This window comes from Pyrus communis, chromosome 7 (assembly GCF_963583255.1).
Source record: "Pyrus communis chromosome 7, drPyrComm1.1, whole genome shotgun sequence".
NCBI lineage: Eukaryota > Viridiplantae > Streptophyta > Magnoliopsida > Rosales > Rosaceae > Pyrus > Pyrus communis.
The window spans coordinates 6,204,738-6,223,482 of record NC_084809.1 but is presented as its reverse complement, the minus strand read 5'-3'; the positions used below and the strand labels follow the sequence as shown (position 1 = coordinate 6,223,482).

Genomic DNA, 18,745 nt, shown 5'->3' with positions numbered 1-18,745 from the left:
AATGTGAAAATTACGTAAGTGTATAATACGTGTATCATGTATTAAAGTTTAAAATATGCAATTTAACGAATCATAAAAAATTGTACGGAAACAGAATATTTAAAAGACATGAAATATTTAAATTTGTTTTTTATTTTCTCGAGTGAATTATGAAATTTGATTAAGTTGAGTTAGAATAATGCCCAGAAACGACATGCTGTCTAATCACAATTGAGATCACAAACCGACTTGGTTTGTGTGCGTCATACGGCACCGTATTGTTAAATATAAGAGTAAATTATAGCAATAATCTTTTAACTTTAACTCAATTGAAATAATAGTCCTTCAATTAAAAATTTATTACCATCGGTCTCTTAACTTATCAAAACGTGTAACTATGACTCCTCAACTAAAAATTCATATCATTGACCGCTCAACTTTAATCCAACTAGAGAAATAGTACCTCAACTTTAACCCAATTAGAGTAATGGTCTCTCAACTCTAACCTAATTGTAGCAATACTCCTTTCAACATAACTCATTTTGACAAAATTCTGACAAAATTGATAAAAAAGACCATAGCTACACGTGTTGATAAGTTAAGGGATCCCAATTGTAATAATAGTCATTCTAACATAACTTATTTTGACAAAATTTTGATGAAGTTGAAGAAACTGATTATAGCTACACATTTTGATAAGTTGAGAGACCAATAATAATGAATTTTTAGTTAAAAAATCATTGCTTCAATTTGATTAACGTTAAATGGTCATTAATACAATTTACTTTATATTAAATATAAAGTATAGAAGTATAGAGCACAAACGAAAAGCTTGGAGTTTTCTCTAATCTCACTCAGTCACGAAAGCCTTGGAAAACAATCTAAGAATCCGATTTGGAGCGAAACACTGAACAATCCAACCACCATGGAAGCCGAAGCTCAAGAATCCAATCCCCAAAACGACGCCGTCATCAACTCCTTCTGCGAGATCACCTCCGCCTCCAAGCAAGAAGCCCTCTTCTTCCTTGAATCCCACAACTGGGACCTCGACGCCGCCGTTTCCACGTTCTTGGACAACAGCGCCACCGTCCCCGCCGCCGAAGAGGCCACCCACGCCGCCCCGCGCTCAATCCCCGCCTCCCACTCTCTCTCTCCCTCACCCTCGCACTCGCCCAGTTACTCTCCTTCGCAGTCCCCGCCGCGCTCTCGCTCACCGTCGCCCGTGTCTCGTGCGCCCTACCAGCTCCGATCGAAGCGCGCCGCCTCTAGTGGAGCCGACAGCAAGGGCGATGTCAAGCCGCCGTCTGCGAGTCGTCCGCGTGGCATACGCACGCTTTCCGATCTGAATCGGCCGGCGAACGGCGGGTCCGATAGTGACTCCGATGAACCCCAGGAGTACTACACTGGTGGCGAGAAGAGGTACTTTCTTTCTTAGTTCTTGTTTGTTTCCCGAGAATGTGGAGGACAATCATCGGTTTTTTTTCCTAATTTGGATAATTTGTTACTCTTTAACCCTTTTGCAACCCAGAAAGCTAATCAATAATGCTGAATGCTTACTTTTAGATATCAACTCACCTGGTAGAAAGCGCAATTTAGCTTCTTTTTTTCGTTTTGTGACATTCATTCTTCTGTTGTGTTTGGTTGCTGAGAAAAACCAAAGTTAGTAAAAGAAAGAAAATTTGAATTCGTTGTTAATAAAATCGTAATGGGTTGCAAGTAAATTATGTTTACACTGAAGAAAGTTGTGGATTAGTATCGTAATGGAGTTCCGTTTGTAACATTCTTGCTTTTGCATATGAGCCATCTGAATTCGATTTTGTGCAGATATAAAACATTTTCGGTATGTATAAATTAGCAATTGTTTTCATGTTTTGATTATGCAATTAGTTGGTATCTTAATTTGTACGGTTGTTGGTTCCAGTGGAATGCTTGTCCAAGACCCTACCAAAGGTAGCGATGTGGATTCAATATTCAGTCAAGCTAGGCAGCTGGCAGCCCCACAAGGACCTTTAGATGTCCATCAGCCTTCTTCAAGCTCAAAAAGTTTCAGTGGAACAGCTAGACTGCTTTCAGGGGAGACCGTTCCGACTGCTGCTCCTCAGCCACCTGAAACTATCGTTCACACTATCACTTTTTGGAGGAATGGGTTTTCTGTAGATGATGGTCCTTTGCGGAGACTGGATGACCCCGAAAATGCACCCTTCCTGGAAGTAAGTTCTAATGATGCTTGTCCTATATAGGGTTTAGTGGATTCTTTTCTACTGCATTGATATCAAAACTGAAGTATTATATCAAGGGATTGGATCCTTGGCTTAGTCAAGTAATGCTTGACCTTTTGATCTCTATTTTTCATGTTGTCTCAAAACATCTAATGGCTCTTAAAATATCACATAGTAAACTACAATGTACAAAACAATTGGTGATCTTACTTTCTTTATGTATAAAACAACGTATTGACAGTCATTAACTATTTGGCTAAGCTAAGAATTTGAAGCATAGAAGAGTAGTTTGGCTTAATGATGATAAGGCTAGAATTTGCATATCTGTGAAACAGACCATAACTCTTATGATGAACAAAACATCTTTACTTCCACGTATATTGATCTCGTTATTTTGATTAGTAGCTCTCCCTTCGCCTTTTGTTGCAATTATAGATTTTCATTTTTCTTTTTCTTTGTATTTTCCTTTGGTTTGATCTCTTTTCTTAGTTGTGATAGGAGATGTTATGTTTTTATGAATGCAGAGCATCAAGAAGTCTGAGTGCCCAAAAGAGCTTGAACCAGGCAATAAGAGGACTTCTGTTCATGTTAATCTTATGAGGCGGGATGAAGAATATCCTGTTTGTGCTTCAATCTCTCCTACTATGGTATATGTTATTAATATGCAAGTGGTGCAATCTTTCTGATCCCTTTGAGCTTATTATTTGCAGGAACCAGTGAAGAGGCATGCTGCTTTTCAGGGTGTTGGAAGAACTTTAGGTGGCAGCAGCTCTGCCGCAGCTACCACTGAGTCAACTGCTGCCGCTCCTCCCCTTAGAGGTGCTCCACTGCCTTCAGTGGGCTTAGTTGTGGATCAGTCATTGCCGTCAACCTCTGTTCAGCTAAGGTTAGCAGATGGTACGCGTATGGTATCTCGCTTCAACTACCACCATACAATCAGAGACATCCATGCTTTTATCGATGCCTCAAGGCCAGATGGGGCAAGAAGTTACCGACTGCAGACGATGGGGTTCCCTCCCAAACAGCTCACGGATCTGGACCAGACAATAGAGCAGGCCGGAATATCCAATTCCGTTATCATCCAAAAACTCTAGGAGGTTGCAAACACATGCTCATCAATCCGCAAGCTAGATTCGGAGTACATCTGTCCTAAGCACATATTTATTTTTCTTCGATGAATTTCTGTTATACCAACGAAATTTGAGAATTAGCTATGAAATCATTGGACGACAACTTTTATGCTTTGTGATGCAGTAGACTATCTGTTTCGCAAAGCATACGAAGTTCAGTATGGTAAGTGGATTGTTGAAATCATCAGATCATTTGGTGGAGTATATGAGTTTTCATTTTGAGTCCAAACGAGATGCTTTTCGTTTTAGCGCTCTTTTGTTATCACGTTGCCCAACAAATTATTTACATCCGCAAACGAGGTGCTAAGTTTTGGGAGAGATTTTTTCAAGTATCGGATATTCAAGCGGTACTGTCATGTTATAGTACGGTTTGCCAAAATCAAATGCCATTGTATTGGCCAACAAAACTAAAGGCAATACAATCATCATATCTTGACATTTCATGAGTTGTGTTATGGGCTTGGAGCTGGCAAACCCATATTTTAATAAATGTACCCCTCAAAAATGGAAAGACATAACTGAGTAGAATATTTCTGGCATGCGAAGAGCGGGACAAACGCTAAAGTAGGTGCTAGGTAAAGTTTTAGAATACTTTGTCTTGTGAAGAGAGAGAGAGAGAGAGAGGGGGGGGGGGGGGGGGCATGAAAAGGATATACAGGTGGAGGGTAAGTTTAGGGTTCGTTTGAAAACGTTTTTAAAGTAAATATTTTTGTGTTCCAAAAGTATTTGAAGTGCTTTCGAGATTCTTTCATGATTGTTTTTTTAGGAAGCACGTCAAATATCTTTTCATGATTCACTTGTGTTTTTACTAAAAATTAGTTCCAAAAATTTTTTCACAAAAAATGTTGTACTTCTAAACGAGCCTTAGTTTCTAAAACTTAAAAAGAGGGCTTAAACTAGCCCTAAAGTAAGAAGAGAAATTCTAAGGATACTCTTTTAAAGTGGTACTCTTTTAAAGTGGTACTCTTTATAGACTCTTCGTCACTTCATATTTTTTGCATAATGTTTTATAATGTGTGTATAAAAATTATGCAAAAAACATGAGATAGTCGAGAATTCGTGAAAAATCCCACTTTAAAAAAGTCTGCTTAGTATTTCCCAATTACAAATCTCTCGATAACACTGGAAAGATCGGTATATTTATATTTATAAGATTTAAAGCAACAAAGGGGTTTTAGCTTGACCTCATTTGCAAAATTGCAAGATTGTCATCTCAATGTTTGCCATATCGTAACTTTCAACTTTATAGTGGCCATGAAATGCAAGAATCAAAAAGGTCCCAAAGAGAAGATTGCAGGATAGGAGTGGGAGAGACGGAAGGGACGTTTGGACTGTCCCATTAACTTTCTCATCAACCCAAATCCTATCAAAATTTTAAATTAAAATTGTAAATTATGAATAATTTAATTATCAATATTTACATTATTTGATTTACAGAATTAATTTAAAATTTTAATGTCACCTACATTACTCTAATACTATTTCATCCCTAATCAGTTTAACATAGCATTTTCGACAACACTGAAGAAAAAAGTTTTAGGTTTAAATAGAGAGATGTGAGATATAGGGCAATGGAGGAGAGTGTTGGAATCACCACAGAATATTTGTTGGATGGATGGATTGAAGGAATGTGACTGACGACTATCAATCACCCAGATGGACGGTAGACATTTGATCATTTTCCATCAATCATCAAAACCAATATCATTATCAAATATTCACTTAAGGTTATGATTTAATGATATTCTTTTTCACTTGCAAGTAAGAAGTTTTGGGTTCGATTCTTGTTAAATATGAATTTGAACAACATTATTATGGCTAACCTATTACCAGACTTAATCCACTCCTTATCTATTAATGTAAATAATGTCATTTGTTAAAAAAATAGCAGAAATATGGTACACTAGAAATTAAATAAGAAAAAACTTTGAATTCAGTCCCTAATTCACTAACACTCTTTAACTAAACTATTAATAATATTCAAATTTTGATCAAAATCCCGTCAATTTCTACACTTATATTACTATTAATATATATATTTCTTTATATTTGTCATTAATTGTTTGACATTTATGAGATTTATACTCCCATATTTTGTGAGTACAAATAAAAGATTAAAAAATTATTGAGTACTAATGAAATTTCAAACAGTGCAAAAAGAAATTAATATATGGCTAAAAATTAAAACTAAAAAGAAAATTAGTACAAATTTTTAGAAAGAGTTGCCAATTAAATTTGGGTACAAACTAAAAATAGAAATATATGGTCTAAAGTTTAGCAATTAATATAAATATACTAAATGTAACGTTTGTAATATTAAATGAATATTAAAAAAAAAGTTTAATAAAATTTAATTATGCTGGTATGTAAATAGCATAATTGAAAATAATGACATTCATTAAAACATACAGACCTTGATAAAAAATTACAAAGAAATACAATTTTTAATCAATGAAATAAAAGAAGAGAGATGAAAACTTAATTTCTCTATAAATAAGTAACAATGTTGCACAGAGATTATTTCATTTTGTAAATATGTTCAACTTAAAATTTTTGTGAATATGTTCAACTTAAAATTAAGATTCATTGTTCAACGTTGTTACATAAGCATCCAACCATGTGTAAAATTAACTTGAATGATGATGAATCAAAGTTCATATGTTGAATGATCAAAATCAAACACCAATAACATATAAATTAATTTATCAGCGATATAATATTCAAATGTAAATAACATAAATGACTCAGTGATAAGAATGTGGATTTTGACTCCCTAATAAACAAAAATAATATGAGAGGTTTCAAGTTTGATGTTCTAAGCTGATGAGTCTGTTTGCTTATGGTCACGAGCATGGTGAAATTGCTTATAACCTTACCAAACTCGAAAGAAATGAATGGATAATCGTAACTTGTCACTAATTGTCACTTTTTTTGTGAGAAAAAAAGATAGAATCAAATATCTTTGAAATGGTAAAAATTTAGTATTTCAACTATTAAGATTTAGAATCCATGAAAAAAAAAAACAAAAAAAATTACTAAGATTTAGAATAATCATTAACACCAATTTCTCTGTAGACTTTGACAGAAAGAACCATTTTCTCTCTCTTTGCACTGAGGAGTGACTCAACTCCGAGCGAGGACAGAAGAGAAGGCCAACGTGCACAAGCGGGAGCAGAAGCGGCAGTGCGAGTTGTACAATAAACGAGGAGATGAAATGGATAGATGAAATAATTTGCACACACACAAATTGCTTTTTAATTTCATCGGGAAGGAAAAGGTTCTGAGCTTCTCATCAGAGGCACACGTTAACTCAGCGTGCACCCTTCTGAATCTTTTTTTTTTTCCAACCTAGAGTAGAGAGAGAGAGAGAGAGAGAGAGAGAGAGAGAGAGAGAGGAGACATAAGAGGTTACTGTTTATGTAGGAAAGGCATCCTCTCCGGATTTTTTCCACCTAAGCCAACTTAGTGAAAAATCTGGACCTTTAAAATTTAATTTAACGATTAAAAATAAGAATTTTATTAAAATTATAATAATTTTAATTATTAGATCAAATTTCAAAAGTCAAGATTTTTTTGTTCAATTTGGAGAGGAGCACTTTCCGTTTATGTACAGAAAGAAGAAAAAGAAAAGTAGCCATTTCCGAGGGAGGTCTGAATTAATCTGTCAAGTATCACCTTTAATTTTACAGATAGCTAGATACCTATCTGTCGTATTGTAATTTTTTGACTGACTAGCAAAGCACTGTACACAAAGACTGTCGACGTCATCTATGGAGTTTTAGCTTAAAAACCGGGAGGCCATTCCTCTTCTGAAAAAGAAAGAGCTAGCAGTTCCACTTCCAGACCCAGAAGTGCTTAGACAGAGAGAATATGTAAATTAGGGTTTCTAGAGCGAGAGATATGGAAGGAGGAAGCAGTCGCAATAGTAGTAATTTAGGGTTTCTGGAGTCTTCTGTAGCTGCTGCCCTAATGAATTCAGAAACCAGAACTACAAGTAGTAACAGTTATAGTAAGCAGTTTCTTTCTCTACCTTTGATCAACAATAACTTACAAGGCCATCCTCATGAGACTACTGATCAGGAGATGGGCGTGAAAGCTAAGATTATCGCTCACCCCCTCTTCCCTCGCCTCTTGTCTGCCTATGTCAATTGCCAAAAGGTGTCTCTCTCTCTCTCTTTCCGAGACACCCAATTTTCAAAAGAGAATTTTCTAATCACTCCTTAAATTCAGATCTCTTTCTCCGTAATTCAGAATAAGTTAGAATATCATTGTGTTAAAAAACAATAAATAAATAAAAATTTGTGGTCCATGAAAGGATATATTTAATCTGCAGATACCTGTATTAAACATTTGCATTGCCACTTACAACTTTTGAATATTGTTATCAATGATTATTTGTCATAAGTTGGTAGCTAGCTAGCTAGCGAGGTTTTAGATTTACGAGTTCTCTCTGCATGCCCTTGTTATCTGTGATCCATGTTTTTGGAGAAATTGATTAATTAAAAACGGTTAATGAGATTTATTAATTGTTTAGGTTGGGGCACCTCCTGAAGTGGTGGCTAGGTTAGAGCAGGTCTGCAGTGCTTATAATTCTGAGGCAGCAAAGAGGAGTAGCATAAGAGGAGGAGGAGGAGATGATCATCCAGACCCTGCGCTGGACCAGTTCATGGAGGCATATTGTGAGATGCTGACCAAGTACGAGGAAGAGCTCACAAAACCCTTCAAAGAAGCCATGCTTTTCCTCTCCAATATTGACTCCCAGCTCAAAGCTCTTACTTTTAACTCTAATTCCTCTTCGGAGTCTGGTAATGATCTCATGCATCTTCCTAATTTCTCTAATCACTCCTTAAATCTTCAGCTGCATCCTGATGAACTGTTTTAATCCCGTCAGATACATAACAAAGTAAAGGGTCCTAATGATTTTTCAACAGTACAATAAAAAAGTAGATGTCCTAGCTAGCTAGCTTCCTGCTGTGCTTAACTTCTTTTGAAAAAATTTTGAAAGAAAATCCATACGATTAGTTTGTAGTTAGGCAAACTTTTCTCTTGAAGCTAGAGAACTTACTCGTATATATGTGTATCTAAGACTCCGTAGATATGTCTGTGACCTTTGATTCTCTTCTCGCTGTAGTTGTCTAGACTTTGGGACATCTAAATATATAGATCTTGAGACTTGTAACTAATGACAGATATTATAAAAGGTGCGATTTTTTCCTAGTTAATACAAGCACTCTGTGAGGACACATGTGACCGTTGGATTTCATCAGTCACTTAGTTTAAGCCATAGGATCAAATCGAACGGTTAATTAAATAGGTGTAGGCACTGAGTACCTATAAGTACTAATTGCACAAGGTGAAGATATTACATGTGTTTCAAATCCCATATATGAAGAAGGAGATAGAGAAAGATTAAGTGTCATCGTCAAGTGATTATTTGTCAGGTAAACTGCAAACATTTGTCAAAAATCCAACTAAATAAAGAATATAATGTTCTCTTCTAAATGGAAGAAAATAACTGTGTATTCTTTGACTGCGTTCACCATTTCCATATATGTAATCTGTATGATAGACTGTCATCCAAACTTCGTCTCTGTTGGTCATTTTCACTTGTTTGGAAAGTTTTATGTATGAAGTTTCTTCTCGATCCACCAGACATACTTGTAAGCTTTAATGGTTCATGGAGTTCGACTACTATTCCTGTCTAGGCTATATATTATCTTCCTTATAACATTCCTCTTCTCTGATCCTGTGGCATGCTTGATCAGCTAGTACTAGTGGTGGCGATTTTGTTGGACTAGGTACATCTCCAGAAGAGGCTAATGCGATCAATGACATAGATCCTCAAGCTGAAGATAGAGAACTCAAAGTTCAGCTTTTGCACAAATACAGTGGATATTTGGGCACTCTGAAGCAGGAGTTTATGAAGAAGAAAAAGAATGGAAAATTGCCAAAGGAAGCACGGCACCAGTTGTTTGACTGGTGGTGCAGACATTACAAGTGGCCCTATCCATCGGTATTATTTTCATACTCATCTATATCCTTGTTCATTTAGATCCTTACATTTTAAATGTACAGCAAATCCGGAACATTAATCGTGTGGATTTTTGTTGTAGTTCCTATCCAGTCTAACAACATAATCAAACGTAGACATACATCATGTTGATTGTTGTCTTAGTTCATATTGATTCTAACAACATAAGCAAACATTATACCACGAATACTTGGTTTCTTGTTGTGGTAGCGCGATATATTATAAAGGGACCTTGTTTATTAAATGCAGGAGGCTCAGAAGCTAGCACTGGCAGAATCAACTGGTTTGGAACTTAAACAGATAAATAATTGGTTCATCAACCAAAGGAAACGCCATTGGAAACCTTCAGAAGACATGCAATTTGTTTTGATGGATCCAACTCTTCATCAACACCATCACTATCCCAACTTCTGTATGGACAATGCAATCCGCAATCCCTTTTCCATGGATTGCACATCTACTCTCCTTTGATCATCACATTTGCATGCTAATTATTACTATCGATCATATAAGATAAAGGGCTCTCTGTATGCAAATGTATTATGTACGTATTTTAAGACTTCGGTGTTAATTTACATATCTAACTAGTTAACTTTTTAATTCGCCAACTAAATTATGTTGCAGCACCAACTTCTACTTTAGTCCTGCCTCTAGCTCGCTTCTCACAATTTCAAAAAGAGAAATGATTTACACACTTCTTTTAACCTGTTTTTTTTTCTTTCAACGCTTCTTTTAACCTGTTTCAATCTTCTACTTAATTTTGTTTTTTAATTCTCTTTTAATTTATTCAATTCAATGACTAAAAATACCTTAAAAAAAAATGAAAGATTGCATAAATCACTTTTATTCAGAAATTGTCTTTTTTCCATTCTTTTTGTACATATTACACGTGATGATTGATACCAGCTTGTCCAATTTAATTTCCATTTTACTTTGTTATTTCCCCTGAAATCCAGTTTGATTATTGCCAATATTTTGGAAAAGAAGCTCAACTCTTGTTTGTATTAGGACGTAATTTATGATAATTTGGAAGAGTAGATGCTTAAACTTAGACATTAATTGTTGAGTGTGTATGGTGTTCTACGAAAGAAAAAGAAAAGGTTGATTAATACTCAAAACGAATGACCTGAACTCGGAGTGAATATATCCGAAATGATATTCAATTCACAACCACATAAAAGAACTCACTTTAATTAAGCACCAAAAAGTAGGTAACCCTAAGATAGCTAATTCATAATAGATAAAACATGAATTGTAGTCTCATAGCTTCATTACCTTAATAAGAAAAAGAGTGTAAAACCAAACTTTCATGTTTCTTGTTTCTTGTCCGTCATTTAAGTAATGAGTTGTGTTAATATCAACCGTCTAAATACTAGCCAGTGCATATTTTTTTAAATAATAACTTGTGTTAGTATCAGTCGTCTGAATGTGTTAGCCAACATATCTTTCTTTAAAGTATGCTTAGCGAATAATATACAACACTTATGCCTCAACTGGTCCATGTTAAAGAATTTAAAATAATAAAAAATACTAAACTGGAAAATAAAAATCGGACCAATATCTATTAATCTAATTTTCTAGTGCCTATGGCTATGAGTGTTTGGTGTTACATATTTGGCACTGCAGGCTGCATCCAGCGATCAAAAAACAGGTGTGAAAGCGTCTGAGTTTGAGTTTGTTCACCTTTTCTTCGTGTTAAGATGTTTGCTTGTTATTGCCCAATCACGAAAACGATCACATGTAAAGGTGTTTAAATTATTAAACTAAAACCAGTTAGACATACTTTCTCGATTCACCACTCTCTTATTCTTTTGTGCATGAGAAATCTACTTCTTTTTTCTAAAGCATGTGAAAATTCATGTGCACATTAAGAATTAGAAAAGAAAAGACACCCAAAAGAGCATAAGATAGCAATATGAATCATATAGTCCATGTCTAAAGAAGGTATGAACGCAAAATCTAAAGTATCTAACTATCTATGCTGCTTAATTTAGGTGTATTCTACCATTTGAACTCATATTTCTTCTAACAAAATGTGTTCTCATTAGTCTCTTGATATGTCTTTTATGCGCAAGTGATTGATGATTCAAAATCACTATTGTCACATGCTCACAAGTAATGATATGATTTTGTGTATATTTGTCTTCGTATGCCAATAAAGTCACATATCATATAGTTTGTTTCACATTACACATAGGAGATATACTTACGTGGTAACCACCCAATTAATGAAGAAATAAGTTGTTTATGCCAATAAAGTCGCATTGAAGCTATATCATATGGATACTTGTCATGCGTTGTTTATGCGTATATGGATACTTGTCATGTATTGTTATAATTGCATTTAAGCTATATCATATACTTGTCATGTATTGTTATAATTGCATTTAAGCTATATCATATGTATTTATTTTTTATTTACTCTTTTTAAACAAACGATAGTATTTACACTAAGGGAACAGACAAGTGAGATAAGCCTTACAATGCGTTTACCATAATAATGTGGTTCAACTTCACATTTGGCGAGTACCGAATATAAGACTCATTCCTCTCTTCCTTACAAGTGAAGAAGAATACACTAAAAGTGAGAAATTCAATCATATCGTTTCTACATCTTATAACATCTTATAACGTGAAAGCGTGCAACACATGGTAAGTGTTTCAGGAACACAGAAATTATTAAGCGATGTTACAGTTCCACTTATAAATCTCTCTACTACTTAATGGTCTGTTTGATAGCTATTGGGTTTTTGGTTTTTACTTTTTGTTTTATGTGATTACCATATCGGTAAAATATAGGGTGAAAATGAGAGATGAAAAAGAGTGATGAAAGTTGATGAGAGACGGAAGAAATGTATAAGAAAACGTATACAGAAAGAAAACAAAACAAAAAAAATTTAATTTGTTTTCACTTTCAAAATTTTGTTTCACTCATTTTTCTTGATTTCTTTTACCTTCTCTCAGTACCCATTTTCATTCTTCATCTTTTCTTCGTATCATAAAAAGTGAAAACAAAACACCAAATTTTTTTTAAAAATATTTTCTTTGTATCACAAAAGTGAAAAACCACACATCAAATTATTTTTGATAGATAAGGGCCAAATTATTTTTGATAGATAAGGGCTCGTTTGAGATTATATATGTCTGAAGCACTTTATCTAGAAGTGATATAATTAAAAATACGTTAAAATTTGTATTATATAATTAAAAGTATGTTAAAAAATTTATTATATAATTAAAAATACGTTAAAATTTTTATTAAAATTCAAGTGCTTTTATAAAACACTTGAGAATGCTTCTTGAATAAGAACATAATCTAAAAAAATGATTCCATAACCTACAAGCAATTTTAAATTTTTCTACCAAACATAATAACAAGAACTTTTAGTTAGCAAAAAACACTTTTAGTTATTTCAAAATGTATTCTTGAACATGCCCTTTTATAATTTAAACTAATCTCATCTTGAGGAAACACCCCGTCCATATAATTATAATTGTCAATGAATATAAAAATACGTAAGAAATAAAATACTTCGCGCACAAAGAATCTTGTTTAGAAAATACAATATTTATTAAGCCAATAAATGATATTTCAATTATGTATTATAATAAGTTTCATATTATAATATGTTATAGTTTTTCTTGGCTCCATGTTAAGGAAACACTTCTTCACATAATTATAATAGTTTACGACTACAAAAATATGTAAAAAATAAAATACTTGGCACCTAAGAAATCCTATTTGGGAAATAACATAACTTAAAATTTTTTTTACTACCTTCTATTAAGTAATAACCTCTCTAAAGTTATAAAATTTGTTTGATCCCAACGGATAACCTTAGAGAGGTTTTACCACAGTACTACAATTTAAGAGTATTTCTTTTCATTTGTAGTGAAAGGTCACAAATTCAACTCACATGGATGGCGATGACGGATTAAATTTGTATTGCGTTCGATACATAATCAGTGGTTGCCCCATTGTAAATGAGTAGTCATAGATTCAACTCAGATCAATATCGTTGTGTCAAAAAAGGTAGTGTTAGAGTGACTCGTCCATACGTGCCTTGAGGAACTCGTTTAGTGTGTGCATGTTTGACGCGTTGAAGACATAGATTTATGCGTTTGGACTTTGAAGGAACCATTTATGCATACATGAGTGACGCGTTGAGAACATGCACCATACGTTCAATGACCGGCTTACATTAACAGTTGACAGTCATCAGACGATTGTCGATGACATCACTATTAGTAAAAAGAAAAAGAAAAGCAAGACATAATTTTGTTCTAGTATATAAAATGCGCATGAATGTATGGAAGAATGGATGATGATGGTGGTGGTGATGAATGCATGATACATGATGCTATTGCCATCCATTCTGTTCATCCTCGCAAGTCGCATCCATCCAAGCAAAAGCGCTCTCTCTTTCCGACCAAATCTTCTCCTCCCCTCTTTCCCCGTTTGTCCAAACCTTCTAATTTCTAGGGTTTCCGTTTGCCATTAAACCCTTACCTTCTAAAGCCCTCCATCTAATCCACAAAACCCTAATATAAATTCATCACTTTCATACAACAATTTCGCCTCATTTTTCTCACATTTTCCCTAAATCCGGCTTCCGTGTCTCCGCCGCCATCCGCCTGTCTGAAATCGCAGAAGTTGAGCTGCTCAACATTCATGGCCAAGACCAAGCCTGGAAAAAAGGACCTTGACTCTTACACCATCAAGGGGACCAACAAAATCGTTCGACGTAACTATCCTCTCTCTTTCTCTCTCTGACAGAAACCCAAAATTTATTTTTTCAAGTTTAGCTTCTAAAAACTCGAAATCGTCTCACTTGTTATTAAATCTAGATTTCAGAGAGCGAAAATTTCGATCTTTATATATATATATATATATATATATATATGAAGTTATCTGTAAAACCCAGATTCAAAATTTGAATTTCGAGCTCTGGAAATCCAAAACTTGTCATAGTATTTCAAATTATTGGTGCTAAAGACTCGGTTTTTTGTCAACTGTTATGAAGTTAAGTTAATGTTTCTTTGCTTTGTGTGGCATTGATATTTCAATTGATGTTGTAATGGTCAGCTGGTGATTGTGTGCTAATGCGGCCGTCAGACACTGATAAGCCTCCATATGTGGCACGCGTGGAGAAGCTCGAAGCTGACCACAGAAACAATGTGAAGGTTCGGGTTCGATGGTATTATCGGCCTGAGGAATCAATTGGAGGAAGAAGACAGTTCCATGGGGCCAAGGAGCTATTTTTATCAGACCACTATGATGTCCAGAGTGCACACACAATCGAAGGGAAGTGTACAGTGCACTCCTTCAAGAACTACACTAAGCTTGAGAATGTGGGAGCTGAGGATTACTTTTGTAGATTTGAGTACAAGGCTTCCACAGGAGGATTCACACCAGACCGCGTGGCTGTGTAAGCAATGTGTTCTTTTTATTTTGTACTATATCTGTTACACACACAAACGCTGACCGATAAATATATGATTGGTATTGAATCTAATGATTGATATTTGAAATTATTCGGTTTTGGTTATTGTGTTGGAAGGTATTGTAAATGTGAGATGCCATACAATCCAGATGACCTTATGGTGCAATGTGAGGGATGCAAGGACTGGTAACTCTCTTGTTTTGTGCTTGGTATTTGTCATCCATTTCAAAGTTTGTATGCATTTTGTTTCAATAATCATCAAGTGTATGCAATTTTCTTTTAGAAGCTTTATTGATGAGTAGTTGTGTAGAATAGAAAATGGAAATCGTGACTGCTAGTGCCATATGACTCCATTTGTAGAATATGAAGGTGATGATTGTTAAATTCAATTACTACTTAGGTATTGCAGATGATGAGATGAGATGTTTGTCAAACTTTCAGATTGCTCGATGGCAAACACATTGAGCTTCATTTATTGTATAGGAGTTAGTGAAGCATGTGGAATGTTCCATGAAGAGTTTTAATTCATAGCAAATATCAGGTATTATTGACCATATTTGGGTTTCAAAACATATGCACTGTGGCTCAATCTCAGTAGCCCTCAATACATGGAATGCGTTTGTCTTTTTAAAACCATGTATAATGTGAGTTGGGGCGGGGGACTCATTTGATTTCCCTTTTTACCTTCATTTCCAGTAATCTCGAACCTTCTAATTTGCCGAATTTAAGGCAATAAATGTCTGCTTATGCTTAACATGGTATGTGTCTATTGTACAAGGTCTTCTTTTGGTTTATTAAGTTTGATAGTTGTTTGGTGGATGCTTGAGAACTTGATCTTAGGAAGGGTATTAAATTTCAATGGATATTTATTAATGGTTTTAGCGGAACTCTTAATGGAAATAATGATGACAATATCTATATCAATAGGAGTTGGATTGAAAATTTAAGCTGGCTCTTGTGATTTTCTTTTTCTGTTTTAACCTTTACTTATGATACTTTTGCATGAGCCTGTCATATTACTCGAGCAATATAAGATCAGATGAAGTGCACTGTCAACAGAAAATTGGTTGGTTGCTGTTAAGAAACACTTCAAAGATAGTGGAATATTTTACTTTTGACAGGTGCATTTTAGGTCCACAATCTATCTGATGGAATTTTTTACCATCACAATGCCTTTGCCTCAGCAACGTAATTAAATGTTGGTGTTCTCAATTAAATTAAGGTGGCATTGTAAATGGTAATAACAGACATGCTTCGTGTTTTGCATTCATCTTTTGCAGGTTTCATCCCTCTTGTATGGGTATGACAATTGAAGATGCAAAAAAGTTGGAGCACTTTTTGTGTGCTGAATGTTCATCTGATGATGATGCCAAAAGATCCTTGAACACATTCCCGGTATCACCATCTGTTGAGGCTAAGGTAAAAATTCTGTGTGTTTTGTTCATCCAATTCCAAAATGTTCTTGAATGCATCCCAGTTAAGGCAGTTGTCCAGACTAAGAGAATTTGTGTTTCTTTGTTTCTTTTGTCACTATTTACTCAATTTTTCCTTAGTTAATGCAGATTGAAAATTGGAATGCTGGAGACGTTGTCTTTGCCTAAAACAATTGGTTTTCCTTAGCCAAAAATGTTAGATGATTCAGTGACAACCTATGAAATAAATAGTGGATAAAGAAAACTTAAAGTTTAGAGAGAGAGAGAGAGAGAGAGAGAGAGAGAGAGAGAGGTCTTATGGATAGTGCTTATGATACTCTGTTAACTATTGGAATTAATTTTAGGTAATGCTGTTAAAATGGCACATTTAGTTCTCTGAAGCCTAAACCAGAGCATTAAGTAAATTGTTTTGACTGTTTCTGATGTAATTTTGTTGAGCTCATATCAACATCATCCTTTTGCTTTCCTTACGTCAGTGAAGGATCATATCTTATTAACAATGATGGTGTTTTCTGTTTTGAATTTTGTTCTAGGTGGAGCCAAAGCGCCGGAAGAGGTGACTTTTTGATTTGGATGCTTAGTGAGGAGGTATCCGACTTCTTTGGCATTAGCTCTGGTGTTGTGTGTTGTGGAAATGTACAGTGCAGAGAAGATACTGCGCTTGCACAATCCAAAGGCCTTTTTTTTATAGCTTTTGAATGTTTGTATGCGTGCTAGACATAGGCAATGACTTTGTGTTCTATGTTGTCCTTGCAAGACATCAAAATCATATTTGAGCACAGAACAAATGAGAACACATCAAACCAAACATTTAGGAGGAACCTTGGATTTGTGGCGATGTGTTTATTGCTGGCATTACTCAGTATTGCATGCAATGGCAACTGTTTTAGTTTTAGTTTTTTGAATCACCCCCCTCCTCTCCCCTTTTTCTTTTGCTTCACTGTCTGTCTTTGGGTAAGAGAAAAAGTGAGCTGCATATGTTGATCAAAGGCATGGCGGGTGCAGTTTCAGGAGTAACTGGAACAACCCCATTTGGCTGACTTAACTGGTATGTTTGCCCTTTGTCCTTGTAAACACATCAGTTCCCACTGGGTTGATCTTACTGGCTAGTGGAGCTGAGCTCTATTCTATCAGCCTGCTTTCTCCCTGCTCATGCTATTTTCCCCCTCAAGATCGACTGTGTACGCAGGCGTGTGAATGTGCTACTTAACCACCGGTTTGAGGATCATCATGTATTGCCATTATCATAACCGCATGCTTTTGTCAACCTGCATAATTAACTGTTGCTGTATGTTATTTGTGCATGTCTCAGATTTTGAAGAATCAAATTCTGGATTCACGTCGAGTCGCATCTTTGGTACATTTCTCTGGTCTTTGTTATTACCATGCTACTATGGTACACATTATCTAAAATCTCTCTCTCTCTCTCTCTCTCTCTCTCTCTATCTAGAGACCAAATGGAAGACAGAGTCATGAGATGTCTAAAGAGGCATCTTGACCTAACTTGGCCAGCAAAGCTGATGATTAAGTCTCTTATCTTGGCCAACCAAGCTATTTAATATAAATATATATATATATATATATATATATATTTATAATTATAGATATTATATTAATTTTTTTTTCTATTTATACTATATATTTGTTCATTGTACTAAAAAATAACAGGTTATGTTGGATTTAATGTTTGTATTATTGATAAAGTGATCCACTTTTACTGAGAAAAGATAATTTCAACAATGGCCTAATAGGATAAACTGTGCTCATTTCGACTAAAAACAAAAAATGGATAAACAGTGCTTGTGGTCATAAAGGCAATCGAAAATAGCTTTGTGGTGGAAAATTAGGATTTGAATCTTCATGTAGTGTTTTGGCAAATGTAGGTTAAAAGTAATTTTTCCGATAAATATCTGTTAAATACAGGGTAAAAATATACTTGACTGTGAACCTTCTCGTCGAGGAGTTGACCTTGAGATCTTACATGGAGGAGCTCGGTTGCAACGGGTGGTGCTTGGTTTTAAGAATTTGTCGAAAAACTTACCTAGACCGCGAGGAACTCTTCAAAAGCTGGCTCACAACTGCAGTTTATATAAGAAGTTAGAGGGTCAGCAGATACACGAGGAAGAAGAATGTGCACACGTCAAAGTATATTTTTATCTTTGTATTTGACGAACATTTAATAAAAAAATCATTTTTGGACTAAATTCGTTAATGGACTTCCACGCGTTTAAATCCTAATTTATTCATTTTTTGTTCCACTCATTTGCATGTGGTTCTATTAAAGAGGTGAGAATTGTCATGTTCAGACCAGTCGTACTAAAATTAGTCTTGCCAATTTATTCTTCTATATTTTATGCAAGTTTATGTTCACTTTATAAACAAAAGACATTTTTCTTTCAATTTTTAGAAATAAAATAAAATAAAATACAGGTTAAACGGTTAAAGGACGTTTGTGTAAATAGCAACTCTCCCAATTTCCTTGTTTTTCTTCCACTTTCGTTTTCTCCAT

The 18,745-nt window shown here is 34.9% G+C and overlaps 3 protein-coding genes across 3 annotated transcripts; all 3 read left to right on the top strand.

Moving 5' to 3' along the window:
- The first annotated feature begins 799 nt into the window (after nt 1–799).
- On the top strand, nt 800–3,590 carry LOC137739631 (plant UBX domain-containing protein 4-like). The gene is made up of 4 exons (XM_068479271.1): nt 800–1,398; nt 1,901–2,189; nt 2,723–2,818; nt 2,909–3,590. The coding sequence occupies exons 1-4, from the start codon at nt 905–907 to the stop codon at nt 3,290–3,292; spliced, it is 1,263 nt and encodes a 420-aa protein (XP_068335372.1). The 5' UTR covers nt 800–904; the 3' UTR covers nt 3,293–3,590.
- A 3,561-nt stretch (nt 3,591–7,151) lies between these two features.
- LOC137740055 (homeobox protein knotted-1-like LET6) lies at nt 7,152–10,032 on the top strand. The gene is made up of 4 exons (XM_068479844.1): nt 7,152–7,486; nt 7,863–8,133; nt 9,094–9,341; nt 9,609–10,032. Exons 1-4 carry the CDS (start codon nt 7,229–7,231, stop codon nt 9,828–9,830), a joined length of 999 nt encoding a protein of 332 aa, XP_068335945.1. The 5' UTR covers nt 7,152–7,228; the 3' UTR covers nt 9,831–10,032.
- Nucleotides 10,033–13,678: 3,646 nt separating this feature from the next.
- LOC137740056 (chromatin remodeling protein EBS-like) lies at nt 13,679–17,131 on the top strand. Its single transcript, XM_068479845.1, has 5 exons — nt 13,679–14,104; nt 14,446–14,788; nt 14,921–14,989; nt 16,084–16,222; nt 16,770–17,131. Exons 1-5 carry the CDS (start codon nt 14,032–14,034, stop codon nt 16,794–16,796), a joined length of 651 nt encoding a protein of 216 aa, XP_068335946.1. The 5' UTR covers nt 13,679–14,031; the 3' UTR covers nt 16,797–17,131.
- The last annotated feature ends 1,614 nt before the right edge of the window (nt 17,132–18,745 follow it).

What these genes read in the sequence shown, in the direction of transcription:
- LOC137739631 (XM_068479271.1), top strand. Translation starts at nt 905, where the DNA reads ATGGAAGCCGAAGCTCAAGAATCCAATCCCCAAAACGACGCCGTCATC. An exon ending in TACACTGGTGGCGAGAAGAG is followed by an intron (nt 1,399 to 1,900) that starts GTACTTTCTTTC and finishes TGTTGGTTCCAG; the next exon opens with TGGAATGCTTGTCCAAGACC. An exon ending in GGCGGGATGAAGAATATCCT is followed by an intron (nt 2,819 to 2,908) that starts GTTTGTGCTTCA and finishes TATTATTTGCAG; the next exon opens with GAACCAGTGAAGAGGCATGC.
- LOC137740055 (XM_068479844.1), top strand. Translation starts at nt 7,229, where the DNA reads ATGGAAGGAGGAAGCAGTCGCAATAGTAGTAATTTAGGGTTTCTGGAG. An exon ending in CCTATGTCAATTGCCAAAAG is followed by an intron (nt 7,487 to 7,862) that starts GTGTCTCTCTCT and finishes TTAATTGTTTAG; the next exon opens with GTTGGGGCACCTCCTGAAGT. An exon ending in ACAAGTGGCCCTATCCATCG is followed by an intron (nt 9,342 to 9,608) that starts GTATTATTTTCA and finishes TATTAAATGCAG; the next exon opens with GAGGCTCAGAAGCTAGCACT.
- LOC137740056 (XM_068479845.1), top strand. Translation starts at nt 14,032, where the DNA reads ATGGCCAAGACCAAGCCTGGAAAAAAGGACCTTGACTCTTACACCATC. An exon ending in TGTGAGGGATGCAAGGACTG is followed by an intron (nt 14,990 to 16,083) that starts GTAACTCTCTTG and finishes CATCTTTTGCAG; the next exon opens with GTTTCATCCCTCTTGTATGG. An exon ending in CACCATCTGTTGAGGCTAAG is followed by an intron (nt 16,223 to 16,769) that starts GTAAAAATTCTG and finishes ATTTTGTTCTAG; the next exon opens with GTGGAGCCAAAGCGCCGGAA.